Below are 21,265 nucleotides of genomic sequence, written 5' to 3' on the forward strand. Positions count from 1 at the left end.
ATATTTGCAAATTTACGTATAACTCTTTTAATGATTACTGGGAATCTATTTCTCCATTTTAGTTTTTTAATCTTGTAATATGTATAATGTGTATAAGAATCACATGTGGAGCTTTTCTGAAAATCCCTTGTCAGCCATGAAAAATACTGTTTCAGGAATCTGCATGTCTTAATGAACATCTCAGGTGATCTGGTGCAGATGGTTATCCCAAGTGCATTACGAGACACCTCTACAGGTCCCCTGTTCTTTCTTGTTAATTCCTTCTAACGGGGCCCTCAGACAGCACACTAACCTTCTACAGAGGAATATACTTTGCTCCTTCAATTTTTTAAAAAAGTTTTGATATGTCTTATCTACTTTTACTGCTGTTTTGGTTTTCTAATTCATATAGTTAATATGAAACATCTTCTTCCCTTAGCTTCTAGAACACATATTTGCCTGCTTTTTCTCTCCCATTTTTGGTGACTCCTTCTCAGCAGCCTTTGTTCCTCCCTGCTATTCTCCCCAACCTCTTAATGTTGATATTCACACGGCTCAGTCCTTGAAAATTTTCTGGTTTTTTAAATCAGAATCACTCCCTAAGAAATCTTATCCATCTCATGGCTTGTGTATCCAACTGTTTTTTTGACATCTTCACCTGGAGGTCTAAAAAGCATTGCAAGCTCATCATCCCCCCAGACTGTGACCCTGATATCCCTCCAAACCTGATTCTCCTTCCGTCTCCTCCATCTTTCCAGTTGCCAAAATTCTTGGAATCATGTTTGACGCTTCCCTTTCTGTCATACTGTATATTGATTTCACTAACAAATCCCATTGGTTCTATTTACAAATGTATTTATCATCTGAACACTTCCTAAAACCCCCAACTTTACCCCTCTAGTCCGAGTCCCTGCCATTTCTCACCTGTATGACTCATAGCATCCTCACTGGTCTTCTTCCTTTCTCACACATCTCCCTTTTTGAGCTATTCTTACAACAGCTAGAATGGCCCTGTTAAAACATGTCAGAACATGTCACTCCTCAAAACCCAAGGATTTCTCATCTCACTAAAGTATAAAAGCCAATGTCTATACTATGCCTCCAAGGCCCTACAATAATCTGGCCTCAAGGCCACTAATTCAACCATCTTACTTATTCCTTTTGGCCTCCTCACTCTGCCTGGAATATGTCCACACACTCCCACGACAGAGCCTTCGCAACTGCTGTCTGGAAAATGGAAAAGTGCTCCTCTCAGATATGTGAGTGGCTTGGTCTCTCACTTCCTTTAGCTTTTTACTTAAAACGTCGCTTTCTCAGATAAAACTTTCTTGGCTAATAATCTGTCTAAATGTTAGCACTCCCCACCCCTTAATTTCCTGCACATCGTAGCTCCATTTTCTGCTTTATTTTCTACCCTTAGCTTTTACTCTAAATTGCTGTGTATATTACTTATATCACCCATATTGGGATGCTTGTTCTTTGAGTGTTTTGCTTATTGCTATATCCCTAGCACCTACAATACCTGACATAAAGCAGGCATTCAATAAATACTGGTTGAATGACAATGAATAAGTGTTTAATTCCTTGGGCCCTGCAATCCATCCAATTCACTTCTAATATTTTCTCCAGTTCTCTCCTTCATATGTTCCAGTCTCTTTTTAGCATGAGTGAACATATGCCGTATACCTTACTGTGACCACCGCCCCCCCAAATGCTCTGCTTTCTACCTTATATTGTTTGAACTGTTAACTTATTTTACTATTAAAATGGTAGCCTTAACTTTTACAACACCTACTATGTAACATTACAATCAACTAACATAATGCTATTTCTTCATTTTACAAAAGGGGAAAGTGTTCTTTGAATCAATAGCCTGAGATCAGAGTCAGTGTTTATCCTTTTATCCTCCTTAGTCTGCCCCCAGAGCTGAGTATTTCCATAAATCTTGTTCTTCCCTCTCATCCCAAGGCCATATCACATTGCCTCACATGCAACTGTCTCATCTTTGCAACATCTTCAGATCCTAATTATGATGTTTCAATATATCCAACTTCTTTCTTTTACTAACAGTTGCAGCTTAAAACTCGCCCTACATTTGTACTTCTAAAGCTTTCCTGATGGAGGGACGATTTTATCTATTTATATAGTTTTCATGTCATTTGACTTCAAAAATCCCTCCCCCTTCCTCTCATTCTATATATTTCCTTTCCTCAGTTCTCTCAGCAGTTAAATACATCTCAAATTTCAACCCCACTTTAAAAATGTGACATATAAGCCAGTGTTAGTACTTATAGCCAATGTCAGCAGAAAATTTGGAGAACATTGTTTTAAAATGGAGTTATTGGCTCATTAATCTGGCAAAGTTATTTGCATAGTGAAAAGAAACTAGCATATGTGCCAAGCATCGCCCCTTAAATTTTTGTTGGGTAGATGTATCCATAGGAATGATACAATGAAGATAAAATTTTAAGACAATACAAGTTTTAGGGGACACTGACATCTGCATTTACATAATGATAACTTTGTCCCACTTTTAATCAAAGACTAAAGGTACTTGACGTTAATGGAAAAACCACCAGAAAAAAAAGTTAAAAATGATAATTTTTACAAATAATCATGTTCTTCTGGCGGAGACAGACTTAGTTCAGACACTGTTCAGAAGAGATAGTACCACATCCACAGAACAAAATTCTAATCTTTTAATTAAGATCTAATCTTTTAATTTTAATACTTCAGATTTGCAAAATAAATGCCTTTCTTCCTTCATAATTCACCAACAATCCGGTGAGGTTACATTTTGTAAAGCCCCACTTTCTTCAGAGCAAGCTTGAGCTTCACAATATTCCTTCTGGATTTTGATTAGAAAAGTGGGGAGGGTGAAAGACTAGATTATGAAGGCACTTATATTAATTCATTACCTTCCCTAGAGATGAAGATGGATTTTGTAGGCATACTGCACTGAAGCATAACCCGCTTAATACATGGTAGGGTTTTCATTTTTAATAACCCTGTAAAAAGGAAGAAGGTTAAAGTTGCTGATTTCTAAAAGAAGAAAATATATACAATAAATAAGAATGTATATATTGTTGAGATGATAATTTTTCTACCATTGAATATCAAATCTGAACTATAACAAAACCAGCAATAGATGAAGAATGACAAAATAAAAAATCTGGAAGCAGCTTCAGTCATTTAATACTTCAGTATAGATGAAAATCTCATTACAGACTTTAGGAAGAAAAATTAGGCATCAGATTTTCAGCCAAGAGCTTATCAGATAATTGCAGATTCATATGACAGTAATTCTTTAATGTATTTTTGGTCAAATTCATTATTTTTACCATCATCACACATATCAACCAACATACTGAATAAAATCCATTGGATTGCAAAGAGTTATGCAAAGTATTGTCATTTTAACCATTGTGTAAACATCTTTCCATCTGTTCCATTCTCTGACTTCCTAAAAACGGTCAGTTTGAACACACCTAGAAGCTCAAATTGGTAGAAAATAAGAAAATAAGTTCATCCAGTAGAAAATAAGAACTACTTAGTAAAAATTATTGAATTATTTTGAGAAATTTGATGCCAATGTGAATATTTTAAAATTCTAGCATCTAGTGGAGAATTAACGTAGTTAAACAGAGCTATGATGCAGTCTTTAGATATGTTGTTATTTTGTGTACCTTTAAGAAAGGAAAAAAAATCTGCCCATTAAATTACCAATTAAAGTAATCAATGCTTTGTTATCTTTAGAAATGTTTTGCTTATTCGAAGAGCTCTTTCAAACTGATTCATACATAGTTTTTTTACTGTGCATAAATAAAAATGAAAATATTGGCAAAATACATTGGTTTAAATATTCCTGAAACAACTTCCAATTCAGAACCCAACTCTCCTGAGTCATTTTTTGTTGAGTTATTAAACTCTGTGTTTTTTAATATAATGTTATTTTCTGGGCCATCAAGAGTGTGGATGATACAGCATTTATTAAAAGAGTGCTCCACTATTGTTCTTGGAGTTTTCTTCTGTCTGCAAACAGCATCCTGTAAAGTTTGATGCTTGGTGTTTCTTAATCTTACCAGAAGTGTCAGGTGATGTCAACCATGTTATGACTGCCACTTGGCCAAGAACATTTGAGAGAAGCAAAAGATTTTAAAATGTGAAAAAGAAATACATTAGACTTGATGATATATGGTATAGTATTTGTCAAACATGTCAAGTAGTTTTTGTTTTTCCCATCCAGAACAGCAATTTTATGTATGAAAGCTTATTTTTACATGTATTCTACGATGTCTTCTATTTTAACATTTCAGTATTTTCACTTCCCTTACCTTTCTGGTAGTCTTTTTACCTATATAGTTTAGTTTATCAGTGTCTTTCCCCAAATATTAGTCATAGAATTCAATTTAAAGATGAGTCCAATTTGGATTTCCTTCTAAGTCAGAGTTTCCCCAATTAATGTCTAATATTGTCTAATGAAAATATTTGATTAAGCAAAGTTAAACAGGATTCTTTAATACAACTTTCTCATAAGTCTATAGTATATTGATGTTTACACTGTGATTATCTAAGAGTAGCAAATTAGGTAACGTTTCTGAAAATTACTTTATTACAGAAATTTTTTAATAGAATATGTGATAAGATTTGTGCATGGAGGATCACTCTTTGGAAAACGACTTTTTATAGTTAGCCAATGTTCTGTGTAGGATTTCTTTGTTGTGTCTTGTCTTTGCTATGTGGTAATCTAAATTGCTGAAAATCTGGGGATGAATGTGATTTTAATACAGACAATTCCATATTTATCCAGTATAATCAAAGATAGAGATGGTCATGATCTAAATTTTAAGGTAATAAAATCTTAATTATATCTAAAGTTGTTTACCTTCTATCATACAGTGTGGTTACACAATTCTATAATATATGTTTGTGTTATCAAACTAAGCTCAGCTGATGTGGTCATGAAGAAAATCTAGGCTCTTTGGATAAATATTGGTTGTCTCTGGCAACCAATAGGTGAAGGCTAAATGTCCTCTCACCTACAGCTTTCCGACCAGTTGTTATATTACAAGAGAAACACATATACACCAAACATATAAATATTATTAACAAATAAGTACAAAACAAATAGCCAGTTCTTACAACTGCTGTGGCACCTGGGGACAGTTTGAAGCTGTAATTGGGTCAGGAGACAGGTCACTCGGCAAAGTGACTTGAATGCAGTTCTAAGGGCTCCGGTCAACGCTGCGCTCCACACCCAAGACATTCAGCTGCTGGCCTTGCTGAATTCTGACACCTATGCATTGAAGAGGGAGCCTGACTATTATTTCCTATCAGTCACGTATGTAGGACACTGTTCATTTCACTAATAAAAAATCATTTCTATTATTACATGAATAATTGTGTATAAGTTAACAAAATGTATATTTGGATATACGTGAGACGCTAAGCACTAACTTCTTCAGTGCTGATTTCTGACAAAGATTTTTTTCACAAATGCTAACCAACTATTGCTTGAGTTTAAATTGGAGTTAACTTGAGTACACATACACATATGTTACAGTATTGTTATCCAATTGTTTTTAAAGTAATTTCCATACTGGCAATGTAAAACTTAATCATATTAAATAGAACAGAGCCAATGGAATTTAAAAGTTTTCAATGATAATTTAGCTCCATTATTATAAGTTTCAATTTATGAAACACTCTGTAGATATCCATGAGACCCCAAAAAGTATATCAGGATGTTTAGAAGCAGAGTGAATAACCAGACTGCTGTGTTGAATTTTAGATTCTTCTTTTTATACATTAAAAAAAAACTTCCCTTACTCTCAATTCTCCCTTATTATACCTGATATTCTCCCTTCCAGTTTGCTGCTTAATGGAGAAACCAGATATTTGAACTGATTAAAACTATACAAAGTAAACCCAAGTTGGCTCTGAATTAGGGCCTCAAGTTTTCCCAGAGTGAAGTACACAGACTTTCCAGAATGATCTTCAGAACACTTGGTTTGGCTGTTCAGATATTGTTCCTCAGTTTTATTACAGTTCCTTCAAATTGTTGAATGAGTTATTTTTGAAATAATGTAAAAAAAGTTATTCTAGATTTTGTCAGCTTTAACATTTTCATATTTTCTGCAGTTATATTTGGCCTCAAAAGTGAATTCGACAACTTTTCGAACTTGTTAAAATTAATATTGTGCTAGAAAAACAATTACATCAACTTTAATGCATTAGGGAAAATTATATGTATAGTCATAGCACTATTCAAAATGCTGGCTAGGTTAAGAAGAAAACTAATCTGCATATCTTTTATTCTCAATATAAAATCCTCCTTTTATATGCCGTAGGACCATAGTAAAGAATGCTGCTGTGCCTTAATGGGAGTCTAGACAACATTTCTTATAACTAAAAACATTTGAAAAGGATCTGAAGTAGAACTATTAAAAAATCCCAGCTGTGCTATATATGATAGGATAATCGTTCAAAAACTAAATAATCTTGGGGAAGACATCATAGGATTACAAATTCTAGAGTTGGAAAAAAAAAGTTTAAGTCCCTTAAAATTTCTCCTTAATGAAGTAACTTCACTTTCAATACTCCTACTGTTTATGCAGTTCCCATGATAATGCTTTTAGTAATTAAAAAATAAAACAACTTCTGTCTTAAGATTCAACTCATTCCACTCTAAAACAGGTCAAATTATTCAGCGTATCAATTAGAATGTCTCCTGCTAAACGCCATCCATTAGTTCTATACACAGAATAGAGGAGAAATAGTTCATTTACTCTGCCATATAATAGATCTTCACATCTTCAAGTCCTTGAAGACAATTTTTGTCTCTCTGTACCCTTCACCCCTACGTCAGCTCTCCCTCCACTCCCACTTATCTCAAGCCTTTATTTTCGTAATTCTTAAGAAATGGTTTCCACACAGATACATCACTATTAGTGTACCTTCATCAGTATGAATATTTGTTTTTCTACATTTATATATGGCACACAGACAGATTTTAATTGGACAGGCTTTTTTTTTTAATCCTCATTACCTTGAAATGACCTATGACTTCTTTCCTATGGTTTCCCACATCCTTTCTTTGTCGCATTTTTATTGTTTCTCACTTTATCCAGTCCATTCTTGAGATTGCATCTCACTGATTGTTGTACATGAAGTCAATGAGCTTGCTTGTTTCTTCAAAGCTTCCTGAGAGGTTTAGAGTTTCACTGTAACCTACTTTAAAACAGGAATGTCCAATAAATAGCTTGAACCACAGATGGCTTTTCATTACTTTGAAAGTGGCCTTTGCTCAAGCATAAAGCATATAATCATGAAACATGACCTTTCAAGATGCCACATTATATTATACTTTACGGTCACTTGAGGATTCTTTAATTAGTCAATAAGTACACAGTACTGAAAATAAGATTATGTTGATGAGACTAGTGAATACTGTCTACCCTTTATCCAAACAGTCTCCCTTTTGGAGAAGTTTAAAATTTTTAAATGAGGGACTTTGCCAGTCTTTCCTCAGGAAACAAATTTCTTGTGCCTGCAAAAGAAAAAAAGAAGAATCAGTGTCAGTGTCTAATGATGTGATTTACTTCTACCACAAGTTATTTATTCAAAGTAAACTATATTATTCATTTTGCACAACACTTTCAACACTTATTTCTCTTCCACTGTGCAATTTTATTTTCTTTAGTAGACTAAATATAAGGAGGGAAGTCTGAAAAGATAACTGAGATTTTAGAACACAAAAGATGACCTCAATCTCAAACTTTTGAAAGCAACTCCTTGATAGAGGAGATACACATCAGATGAGTTAAAGCAGCTGAAGAGAAAAAGAATCAGTTCATTAATAAGAGTTAAATACTCAAATTTTAAATATAGTCTTATGAATACATTCAATATCGGCTCAACTGAAAAGGAAGAATAAATGTGTAACATGGAATCCCAAGGGACACAAATATAAGAAAATATTTCCTTGATCGAATTAAATTCTCAGTCAAGGAAAAGAACATTTAAAGACCTGAATACCAATTCCTTACTCAAGAAATAGCAAGGTAAGAGAAGAACTAAAAAGTATGATAATTCACTGGCTATGAGCCAATCTTATAAAGATAAAAGTGCAGAATTCTGAAGGCGACTGACAGACATCCTGGATCAATTAAGTAAGAAAGCCTGCAGTACAGGCAACATATTCATCTTTGAAACCTTAAATTTAAGTAATGCAGCTCAAGAATGGGTAAATGGCAATAAAAAAATTTAATTAAACTGAAAAAGAATTATAGATGTGGGGATTCTTTTACATGATAAACTTAAAACTCATTCTATTAAGCTGTATCACTGGTTAACTCACTGAGGTAAAGGTAAACTAATGTTGACAGAACAGGACACCTACCTTATCTGATTGACTGATTGGACCTGTTAGTTGCCAAAAAGTCAAGCTGATAGTCTCACCTACCACTACTTTTAAAATACCAAATCTGAACCTAGTGCTCAAAATGTATCAGCATTATGTCAAATGTATCTGACATTGCTATTTAGGAACCTAGGACAATAAGTGCCTCATGTATATATATGTGTGTGTGTATATATATGTGTATGTATACATAGGTGTGTGTACTTTATAATGTATAAAGTAAATAATAGAGTGTAGTGTAAATTGAACACACCTGGGCTTTGGACTGTATTACTATGTACTATGACTTTCTTAGGACACAGAAAATAGAAATTGGCCCACATTTGAATCTATCAAATAGAAAAAACATCACTACCAGTTGTCATGTGTTTTTATGGTATACATTTAGCATGCGCCATTGAAGTTAGAGTTGCAAAGATAAATACTTAACAAGAAGGAACTCAGCGCCATGGCCTGTTGTGGAAAGGCAATGTTCAGGACACGGGCTCCCTCACCAGTAATTGAAAGGAAGAGTAGACTAATGCTGCTTCAAAACAAATTAAATAAACCAATACGTTTCAGTCCTTCAAACAGCCCTAATTCCAGAGTCATTTTCTTCCTCTTTAAACCCTAAAGAAAAGATGCTTAAAAACTCTTTCTGCAATTTATTTTATTACTCATAATAATGGGAATAAAAGGATAAACATGATACATTTGACAAATAAGACAAAATATGAGTTTAATGGGTAACTTTTTTTTGTTAAAAGAGTCGTAAAATTGGTTAAAAAATGGTCTGCTATTTATTGGAGTCAACATAATTTGGTAATATATTTTGCACATACTTGATATAAAGTGTTCTATAACCATCCCAGTATTCCAGGTCTTTCAAATCATGCAGAACTATTCAAAAATGTACCAGAATTTGTCATCTTATAAATATTTAATTTCATTCTTTGGCATGCAGAATATTCAAATATATTTTTAGTTTGGAAATAATTGAGTTTAATCCAGTTTTTTTTTTGAGGCAAATTATAGCTCAAAATCATTTTGGTATACATCTTAAAGCAACTCTTTTCTAAATTTGTCATAATTTTAGTCAACTGTATCATTTCTATTTAGTTCTTTCTACCACTAAAACATGTTCTCCTTACCTATGTTTTTATAGAGCTGAACCACTGATTTCTTTAAAAGAAAATAAAATTTTGAAAATAAAAGTATTAACATTAGATAATAAACCAACATTAGAGCTATCATTTTATTATAGATTAGGTTATTGAAATATTAAAATATCAGCTCATTAAAATTTATAGAAAATTTGTATTCTTGTATATAACCAGACTTTCTACAACTATTTAAAATTAATTTGAGCTTGACAAAGCTACATATATATAGTACATGGTGAAAAATAATGAGTGAAGGCAAGGTTTAAAAAATAAAACAAAATATTCAGATTTCTGAAAGAAGTCTTTAATATAATCTAGTATAACACTCTCATTTCATAGAAAAGGATCTAATTCCCATAAAAGTTCAATATCAACCAAATTCAATAGTCTAGGAGCAGAGCAGAAAATAGCATGTCATATCAAAATACTCTGCTTTTTCTGTGATCTAGTGAGTGGAAGATGAATAACAGAGGGATGTCCTCTTTGAATAAAGTAGGCTTCACTCAAAGTTGGTAGAGGTTTATTAAAAAAAAAAAAGGCATTGGTGTGAGCCACTTGAAGAAATGAAAAGCCTTCAAAAAGGTCATGCCACATTTCATTCCTTTTCCACCATGGCTTTCATGAGTTAGTGAAAGAAGCCAAGCATATTTGAAGATGTAATAGGAAATGCCATTCTTGTGTCTATTAATCAGAGGAAGAGTAGATGATAAAAATAGTGTCATATCCTAACCTACCCTTTTATCAAATCATCACTACCAGAATATTTGTTTGAGAAAAATAACATTTTACAGTAATAGGTAAATACATTTACCAATTATTAGTTGCCCTCATCTTTAAAAGTTTTCTAAAAATGGTACCACATATTTTAATTACCCCCTACTATCCCATCAATCTCTGACCCTCTTCTCTTATTAATACAGATATATACTTGTTTATGATCTCTCTCATCCATTAGAATGTAGACTCCAAGGAAGCAGAGATTTTCTCTCTCATGTTCAGTATTTTATCCCCAGGGTTTGTAGACTAGGTCATGGCAAAAGGGAAGATCTAATGCTTAAATAAAACTTGCTGAGTGAATACATGACTGAATGCAAGCCCAGGTTTTATGTCCCTCCTCGCTGCCTCTTCCTGGGAATGATTATATTTTAAGAACTCTTTTTCTAGTGATCATGCTTGATGGAAATACCTTTTATATCCCTGTGTGTGTTTGAAACAAAATAGTCATGAAGCAATACTTAATGTTATTATCTATAATGAACCCTGATAAATAAACTTCTAAGCTATTGTATTCCATTCTATTGATATTTATTTTTTAAAAAATGCTGCAGCAGAGGATTTTTAGAGCAGTGAAAATACTCTGTATGATACCACAATGATGAATATGGTATGAATATTGGCAAATACGCAATATCTAGCGGCAAATATGCCGTTGTATATTTGTCCAAACCCACAGAATGTGCAACACCAAGAGTGAGCCATATGTAACCTTTATGTGTGCCATATGTAACCAAGAGTGTACCATAAATGCAGGTTCATCAGTTGTAAGAAAGGTGCACTCTGGTGGGGGGTTTGATAATGGGGAAGACTATGCATGTGCAGGGGCAGAGGGCACGTGGGTAATCTCTGTACCTTCCTCTCAGTTTTACGGTGAATCTAAAACTGCTCTAAAAAAAGTCAGTTAAAAAAAACAATGCTGGTCTTGCAATGTATTTCACAATGGACAAATACACAGTTTGTAACAGTTTTAGACAAAAAAATGCCAAGAGATGAACCATATTAATTTTTGAGTATGTAGAGAGAACACATGTATCCTAGTCAGCCTTGGGTGATGTAACCTCAAGTCTAAATTCTCCTGAATTTCCTAGGCTTCTCAGTGCTTCCGGCTCTTTCTCTATATCATATATAGAGATATTCTCATAACCCAGACTTTCAGAAGCTAAGAGGCCTGAAAGAGACTGGAAGATGCCTCTTCTAGATCTCATATTGAGCAGCTGAGAAATTACATAAATCTGGATTTGGATTCAACTACAAACAAAGCAAAGTACTATAGTTATTTCATAAAATTCTCATCACAACCATACAAACTAAAGAATGACTACTGTCCTTTTTTAAGTCAAGAAACTGAGGCTCAAGTCAAACGACTTAAGGTGACAAAGCTAGTGAGCAGCAGAGTCTTGATTCGCTCCTGTTCCAAATACAGTCTCTGACCCCTAGAGATAGAGGCATGATCTACAAGTTCTTGGAATCCAGAGGCAGTTCCTCTGGACCTCCGAATTTCCAGATACTCAGAGTAGGGAGGCCCAAAAGGCCTGGATGTTCCCTGCCTCTTTTTGTGGACCATAAAGACAACACAACTCCCCCTCAACTTCTTTACCTTGACTGTCTGTCCTGTCTCAACCCCACCCCAACTTCCAGCCCTTTCTACTGTTTAGGGGGTGAGGATGGGAGGTACACCAACATCCTTGCGGATTTACTGTACACTTCCTCACATGCACCCCTCGCACCTGGGGCCCTGTGAGATAGAAAGGACAGGCTGAGTTTCTCCCTGAGAAATTAACCTTGACTTGGCTAAGGTCACAGCTACTGGAGCTCAAAGGAAAGTTCCGAAACAAGCTTCCTTGGTATTGAGCTCTTCCACTTTTTTATTTAGTAAAATCTTGACCGAGTAGAATCTGATCTTGGTTGCTGTAAACGACAAACTTACAACTCCAGCCCTCCTCCCCAAACCCCACCATCACAGAGGCAGGAGACATGTCTTGTGGGTGGATGAGCCAGTCACCTCTGGAGAAGTTTGGGGATTCTACCCCCTCCCACTGCCTCCCGGCCACCCTGTTCCTCGTTGCCCGCTGATCTAAAGTCCAGGGTTAAGCCCAGGGTGGTGGGAAGGGTCGCGTCCCACGGTCCCACTGGGCGCGCTCGTGGGCGGAGCGGGTCTCGGCAGCGCCGGGGGAGCCTTGTGCGCGCGCCGCGGCCGGGAGCCCGAGTGCGCGCAGCCCGGGGGCCGCCGCAGCCGGGGCCGAGGACGCGGCTTCTCCGCTCGCCCGCCCCCTGCAGCCTGTGTTGCAGCTGCCGGCCACCGGAGGGGGCGAACAAACGTCAACCTGTTGTTTGTCCCGTCACCATTTATCGACTCTCAGCACCACAAGGAAGTGCGGCCGCCACCCGCGCGGAAAGTTCAGCATGCAGGAAGTTTGGGGAGAGCTCGGCGACTAGCACGGCGGCCCGGGCCAGCGCGGGGCGAGCGCGGGGGCCAGAGCGCGGCGCGGCGCGGCGTCCGTCCCGGGAGCCTGTCCCGGCTTTTTCTTGGAGCGACGCTGTCCCTAGGTCGCTGATCCCAATGCACCGGCTCATCCTTGTCTACACGCTAGTCTGCTCAAACTTTTGCAGCTACCGGGACACTTCTGCAACTCCGCAGAGCGCATCCATCAAAGCTTTGCGCAACGCCAACCTCAGGCGAGATGGTAAGACACCCAGATTTTACTTTTTTAATTAAATAATCACTTTTTGGGTCATCATTGTCCCCACCCCCCGCTTTTCAGTCTTTCATATGAACCTTGGTTGGGGGCGGGAGGGGTAGGAAGAGGGGTCTGGTGCCTGTCTCCAGTCCTGAGAGAGCTCCTTCTTCCGGAATGGGACTGAGGGGTGTGGGACGCCTGCCGGAGGGGATCAGATAGGTCAGGTGGCTCATCTTCCTGACCCTAGAGAAGTCATTTTGGTGTCCAACGGTCAGTCAATTGATACTCGGATCCTGGAGTTGAAAGTTGCAGGCTGCGCCGCCCCACAATTAGGCTCTTAACCTTTTGGACTTGAGCATTTTGGACTTGAGCATTTGGGGCATTTGCAATAGGTGGAGGGACTCAACAGTGGCTTTCTCTGGGTGATCTATTTCTATTTTTTTTAAGTTTGAAGAGGGAATGATTCGTTTCAGAAGAAATGATAGCTGGAACAGAGTGACACCTTATTTATATAATATTTCTGTTGAGGCGACGGTGGTGTGCAGTATGTTGCCCTTTCATCCCCAGAGTGACTTTCCCAGTAGAGTTCCTCGTGGCTTAGAAACTCAGAGTCTGGGAGAAAATGCCTTTTGAAGTTTCATCTGTATCCCAGGAGGACCTGGCTGTTGCTATTAGTTCTCTTGCACAGAAGTCTTTCCAACTGTTTGCAAGAAGCAAAGCTCTTTAAACAGCTATCCTAAGCAAAGTCCCAAGCAGGCTTGTTTTCCTTTACTATGGAGGACACCTGAGTCATTTTAATTGCATTTATTTACTTTCTGGACCTCCACCAAGATCTGAAGTACAGCTCAGACCTCAGTTCTCAAGTACAGCTGATGTTGCCAATAATTTGCAGCTGTTTCTGCCATCTACCTGAACTGACCCATAGATTTTGTGTTTGTGTGTGTGTGTGTGTTTTTCCTACATCAGTAATATCTTTTCTTCTGCTTTCTTAAAGTTCTAACACATACCCTAAGGAGATCACCAAGCTATTCTTAATGGCTTCACACTTTGAGCTGGCAACATTTGACCTCTGGTAAATTCATATTGGCCTTATTTTCTTATCGGTTTCTCTCTTGGTATGATCTTAATTTGGACATCGCTGAAAGGCTTTTAAGCTTTGAAACAAACAAAAACTTTATTATATTTTCTGATGGCAAGTAGACTGCGGGTTTCAGTGTGCTAAATCATCTGAAGTGGAGGGGGTACAGAGAAGCCACAGAGTAACCTCCGGACAGAAGGTCACCCTGTATTTATAGAATTACCTTATCACAGTAGTTTGTGTAAAATATGCTAGCAGTACATTTTTGATAACCCTTCATCTTAGTTAAATCACAAAATTTTCTTATTAATAAAAAAAAAAGGTTTAGGCTCAAGACTAAACTTATGTAGTTTTGTTTCACTCATTAATGTTTCCACCAGGGACAGTTTTCTGCTCATTGACTTTTTTAGATTTGTTAATGTTTGCACTTGGTGTGCCCTTTCAGCTGCATAGAGTAAAATGCCGTTTATAATTTGCATGACTTCATAGCCATAATTTTGTAATCCTTAGCTTCCCAAGTATCAGTTACAAGAAGCCAAAGGCAGAAAATGAAAAGTATGTAACCATTACCCACTAACCCAAGATTCTGACTAAAACCAAGTCACGCAGCTCATATCTCTGTTCTTTGGAAAAGAATACTCTCATCTTATTTTTTGTTGGTAAAACTCTGTACATCTATCTAGTCTATAGGAAAAGTGCTAATGCTTTATTTTATTAAAATTTTGAAAACTACCCTGAATTTATTTCTTCATATTTTAGCTAGAGCTGTTATGCAGTTACAGCACACACACACACACACACACACACACACACACACACACACACTTTGATTAGTTCAGATTGCTCAATACTTCCCTCAATGTCAATCTCATTTATAAACAAGACTAGGAAAGGAGGAAAGGTAGTTGGATTAAAACAAAATTGTTATATACAAAGTAAAAATAATTAACACTCATAATGCATTTTTAGTTGGGGGAATTTTCAAAAGGCAGCTTATTCTTGTAATAGAGACACATTCTCCAAAAACAAAAAGGTAATACTGCCCCCAAAGAAATGTAATTGGATCTCAGGAGATGAAAAAAAGTCTTAGAAGTTACAGTGGTTTGTGGTCCTGCAAAGGGCCAGTGCATATAAACAGATATACAGTATATCTGTAGTATTAACAACTCATAGGGAGTGGATGTGATTAGGAAAAAAAAAATGTCTAAAAAAGCTTTTTAGTGAAGAAAAGGTTGAGAAACACTGAAGAGTGGTGACAAAGTAAGAATAAAAGGCCTCTGAAAAAGTTTAGACATCGTCTGGGAAATTTTAATGGCAACAGTTCTGCTGACAAGAGAAAGTAATAATTTATTAAATTAAACCCTTGTCCTGATTCCAGATATTTAAACTTACTCTCTCAAAATTTACTAATGGCTCATCAAAGAGGAAAATACTCTTGATCCATTAAGACAGGATATAAGTTTGGGGAGGACATACACCGAGAATACAAGAAGGGGAAAGATAGAAGATAAAAGTTTCCAAACAGTAATTTAGGGTCCTTAGAAGATCTGGCGCTCAGATTACAAATTGTAGGAAATCAGAGCAGAAGATTAGATATGGCCCTTAATAGGGGTTTTGAAACCATTATCTAATGATGGAACTGGCTTTACACTCGAGTGCCATTGTTTTGTCCCTGCTGACCCTGTTAGCTGCTACCTAATGTTGGGGTTAAGAAAAGAACCAAGATGACAGGCATCCCCTGTCCTTGGCATGAGGTGTGTTGGGTCCTGTCCAGCCTTATACAAAAATCTTTTTTTTTTCTTTTATCTCCTTGTACCTAATAGCTCCAGATAACTGGAGCAGTTAAGAAATGAATTGGAGATTAAGTGTGAAGGTTGGTAAATGATAGTCTCCTTCTACCCAGTGTAGGAGGCTGCTCCTGGCCTTCCAGAACTGTTCATCACATTATATTCTTGTTCTAAAAGGGATGTCTGTAGAGCCCTTGCCAGAGCTTGCAGAATGACTAAAGGTGACCCAAGGAGGAGGGTGGTTGAGTTTAGTCCCTGTCTCTCGGAGGAAGCTAGGTTCTACAGCTAAGAAGAATTAAAATATAATAGTTTGCAGTGCTTAATTATTTATGCTTCCTTATATCATATTTGTTATTTTTTTCTCAAATTGATTTACTTTTGATACCCTTTCCTAATACAGCTCTTGGCACAGAGAAAATCTTCCTTTAGCAACAGCATCCACATATTCTTATTTTAGTGCCTGTGCAGTTGGTGCTTTTGTTATAATAACTGGCCATAACTGGTGTTTCTCAGAGTGTGAATCAAGAAGTGTGAAGGTAGCAATTTAACTGACAGATTGCTTACTTATTTTTAAATCTAACTAGATAGAACTTCCTCCTTAGGAGGTTAAGATTACAGATGCACTCTTCATTTTCTTGACCCCTTTTTGCTTTCAGAAAGTACAGGTGTTGGTGGTAAATGATTCTGAGTATAGTTCTGTTTGGTTGTTTAGTATGCCAGGACTTGAATGGTCTATTGTCTATTATCATTATCTAGTGATAGGCCTGCAATTTTAGTAATTGTGGCCTGAGATTTTTTTTTTAAGTAGTCAAGCTTCTTTCTTAAATAACATCAGCTTCTATTGTCCTCATTGATGACACCACGCTGACTTTGGTGCAAAGATCAGAGCTTAAAGGAAAGGCGAAAAACAGAGGGTAATATAAACAAACTAGCTTTAAAGTGTCTGAAAGCTAAGAATCAGATTAGTGTCTAAATATGATGTTCTTCTGTATTTATATTTTCTGTTCAACTCTAAGTGTATTAAAGCCTCAATCTTACAGAGCATAATGGAGATTACATGTTTTAAATGCAACATGGCTTTGACTTGCCATCATAGGTTATGTTACTTAATAGAGGTCTTTTAAAGAGGCAGGTTTAGCCAGGTATCTACATATTGTATAGTGGAAGATGCTATAAGGTTGTGGATTACACTAATAACCATTGTGTATTCGTTGAATGACAGGGATTTTTGAATACAGGATTTTTCCCTTTCAGCAAAGGAAAGCAAAACGTTATTGTTATGGTATAATAGGGTTAAACAATGGAGCAGTGTCCCCAGAGTCACTTACGTGGGACTCCTGAGCATATGTGGTCTCAGAGAATACCATCATTCTGAGAGTCTGGAGGATATGGACATTTATGGCTCTGTCCTTGAGAGCTGAGTCACGATGCAAATCATCTTCCTTCTGGAATTTACTCTTGAACTTTCTTTGCTGAAATATGATTAGTGTAAAAAGGCACTAGCTGAGCATTTTAATAAAATTCTTCCTGTGTTAAAATAGGAGCCTAGTCCAAACTTTCTGAATTTAACGTGCCTAGTGCTTGGACATCACTGAGGTCCTCTCACCCTGGAAGCCCCTCTGCAGTTCAGCACACCAGATATTAGATTTTATTAACTGAATCTGAGGTCTCATTAGGGTAATGCAAATCACAAAAGTAACCTGGTTAGTGTTTGGCAACATTTTAAGTTATTTCAAACTTCTACATTTCAGAATTTATGCAATTTTAAAAGGGACATTTTTATATAACTTTTATGTGAAGGACAGTTTCAGCAAAAAGCTACAGGGGGAGTGATATATAATAGCAAAAGGAAAGAATGCAAGACAAATGCTGCAGCAAAATTGCTCTGGCTCCCAGTACAGTATTTCAGGACCAAATGTAAGTCCTAAATAAAGGAATAAGCCCATGAGACACTGAAGTGCACAAGTGTACAGACAGGAAGAAATATTTTCTTCCAAGAATTTTTTTTTTCTGAATAAGAATGACGCCTGCCTTGTTTCTTACAAGCACTGATGGTGACTATTGTAATACATCTTTGCTCTTCACTCTGATATGCTGACATCCATATATTAGCTTTAATTTTGATAGATTAATACTGTGTTTTTTTGTGATTTGTATCATGTGCAGACGGGAAGGTCATAGCACGTGAGCTGTCTTTTCTTATGAATAGTGATCTTTTCCCAAGTTTGGGGTTTTGTACTTGAACCCTTTTTGTAGAGTGTTTATGAAGACAGATAGTTTTGGGTACAGTGCTTTGCCGCTAAATATGAGCCAAACATGATTTGAAACTTTGTATGTTAGGACTCTTGATTTTTGAAGTTTGAAATCTAGCGTACCTTCTTTGGACTGAGGGAGCTCAGCATCAGTTCCTGAGTGTGGGCTCTGAGAATGGGTTGAATATGCTGTATTAATTTTGAACAAGTCATTTCAGACCCTATGTGAGAAGCTGCTGCTAAGTTCTGCATTTTGCTGAAACATTTAATAAGTGATATAGCAACAGCCTACTCTTACAGAATTTTACTATTCAGCAGCTTCAACTGTGTAAAACACAACCAAATAAACTAATAAATGTGCGGCAAATCCACTTAAAAGCCAAATCAGTGTCACAACATGTATAAATGAGTCCGTAAAGTTCCTGTGGTAGACACTTAAATATCCTTTTCCTTTACTGTCTGTGTATCTCCATCCCACTTGCATATGTGGTTTCCACGTCTGCAGCACAGCAAGAGCATCGTGTTAGTATCGAAAGCAGGACTGGTTCGATATAATCACACTATTAGTATTGAGAAGTGACAGCTGGTAGTTTTTCTGCGTCCTCTTACTTTTTTCAGGCTTTGAAAAGCATTCATAAGACCTGATCAAGCACAACTGGCTTGGGCTTCTTATTGAATCAGGTGAGAATAGTTCCAGCTTACAATGGACTGGGTATTTATTTGTGTTCCCCCAAAATTTGAAATCACACCCCCCCCCAGTGAAATTAGGAGGTGGAACCCTTGGGAGTCGATTAGATCATGAGAACAGAGCCCTCATGAATTAGATTAGTGTCCTCATAAAAGAGACCCCAGATGTATCCTCATCCCTTACGCCGTATGAGGAGACAGCAAAAAGACATGGAATCTGCTGGACTTCCCAGCCTCTCAAACTTTAAGAAATACATTTCTGTAGTTTTAAGCCACTCAGTCTGTAGAATTTTGTTATAGCAGCCTGAATGGACTATAACCTATCTCCATATGTCACCAGGGAAATACTATATTATAGCCCAGTAAAAGTGATGATTTTTAGAGGTTGTTCTTGAGTCATAAAGTTTAGATTGTATGTTCGATAGGTTTACCAGGATCATAAATTGGAAGATGGTATTAACTTATGTGTATATGGATTTCAAACAGAAAATTGACAACACTCACTATGACAACTTTGTGGAAAAGAACAATTTTAATTATAGTCTGGATAATAATGAACTGTTATTCTTTTAGCGATTACTAATAGATCTGTGTTAGTCAAGAGGGAGGGGAACAGTGATTTTTATCTGCATTTTGGATTAGACCTTATTGGGTTCAGGATTAATAACTTGAATGGAGACACAGAAAACACATCTACTTGCATATTTTTTCTGGAAAAAATAGTCAACAGGTTGGATTAGTTACAGAAGTTTGCTGATTTTTTCTATAAAGAGCTGGTTAGTAAATATTTTAGGCTTTCCTAAAGTCATGAGGTCTCTGTTGCAATGACTCCACTCTGCCTTCCTAGCATGAGAGCAGCCATAGGAATTCCATAAATGAATGTGTGTGGCTTGTAAAAAGTTTATTTACAGAAACAGTTCTGTAGGTTAGTTTTCTGACTGCTGAATTAGAGAATCTGCATGCTCTTCAGTTGAAATGATGGGTGGATCCTATCAAAACGAAATTCAACAGGGATAAGTATTATACAAATTCTAACTCTTTGGCTAGAAAATAAAAAGAACTGCAGAATTACAGAATGGAATAACTTGAATTAACTTTAGTTTATGCTATGCTAGATAGATAGATGATAGATAGATAGATATAGATAGATAGATAATGTCTATATCTTTATCTTCTAACTGGTTTAGTTGAACGCAGCTTATGCTTCAACAAATGATGTAGTTGCTAAACAACAAAAACAACAGTGTAAAACTGGTATTGGTGTTAATACTATGTCGGGATCAGGGGTGCAGGAATGCTCTTATAAATCAGATTCTGCTCAGTCATGCATGAGGGTGTTGTGCTCTTGGTCTCTCCCCTGTGCAGGATTCCACCTCTTTCTGACTCCTTCAAACCCATGCCCTAAACCCACAGAGTTTACTACTCTCAGATATTTAAACTTTCGCTTCTTGCTGGCTCCATTCTGTTAGCCAACGCGTTTGTGTTTTCACATTCTCCCACAACATATATGAGTTATTTCAATGTTTTTCTTCCTTTTATCACTGTGTAAACTTCTTCAGTGTCACCATGCCTCAGAGTCTCTGCTTCCTGTTTCCCTTACCCACTGTAATTTGAAGTCATCCCTACCACTCCGGGTGAGGTCACTGGGATCTGTAGCCTCCTCTGTGATTGGCCGGTCTCTTCTTGAAATGATCTCTTCCTTTGATGGGATATTACCCCTCCTTTGCCTTAACTACTCCTAAAGGTAGGTTTGAAATGGTGAGAGAAATGAAGCCAGAATTAGCACAGTACTTACTTTAGTTTCTTTAAATGTGTATCTTATGTTTTGTTCTATCCCTGTAAGCATGATGAACAGTGAAAGAAGTGGGGAAAATCTTAGAATATAATAGGGAACCTTGTTAATAGAAAATGAAAGAAAAGAACATTTAAAATTAAAAAAGTAATGTCATATTATAATTCATCAAGCTCTACAATTGCAGCGTTTTGGAGGTAGATATGTACATATACATACGTATAAACTTATAATGTATAGAAATATGACTATATATTATAGAAACTATAGAAATATCACACTGAATAACCACATAGACATTTTCTCTTATACCATTGAGTGCTCTTTTACTTTTTGTGTGTGTGTGTCCTTGGTTGGGTCTTCATCTTCCTGTCTGCCGTTTAAATACTAGTATGTTTTTTAAGGCTCTGACCTTAGCCTTATCTTCTCACATTTTCTCACTGTTAGCCTCTAGAAGATCTTAGTTTTGTCCAAAGTTTCAATTGCTACTTATATGTGAATGACCTGTAAATCTATTTTTACTGCTTCTTCACTATGCTCCGATCTTTTTACTTCACTTCTTGAGGTCTACAGTGGGTGATCCACTGACACTTAAATACTCCAATTCAGTAGACCTCAGAGTAAAATAATCAGTTTTTAAAAATACTGGGTCATTCATCCAATGGTAAATT

At 36.7% G+C, this 21,265-nt stretch overlaps 1 protein-coding gene across 2 annotated transcripts in view; it reads left to right on the forward strand.

Annotated features, from left to right (window-relative positions):
* The first annotated feature begins 12,554 nt into the window (after positions 1-12,554).
* PDGFD (platelet derived growth factor D) overlaps positions 12,555-21,265 on the forward strand; it is a 218,477-nt gene continuing 209,766 nt past the window's right edge. For both annotated transcript variants that reach the window (XM_057750497.1, XM_057750499.1), the window contains exon 1: positions 12,555-13,004. In XM_057750497.1, the coding sequence (XP_057606480.1) occupies positions 12,881-13,004 (124 nt within the window). In that variant the 5' untranslated portion in view covers positions 12,555-12,880. The remainder of the gene's footprint in view (positions 13,005-21,265) is intronic.

This window comes from Hippopotamus amphibius, chromosome 9, assembly GCF_030028045.1.
Source record: "Hippopotamus amphibius kiboko isolate mHipAmp2 chromosome 9, mHipAmp2.hap2, whole genome shotgun sequence".
Lineage (NCBI taxonomy): Eukaryota > Metazoa > Chordata > Mammalia > Artiodactyla > Hippopotamidae > Hippopotamus > Hippopotamus amphibius.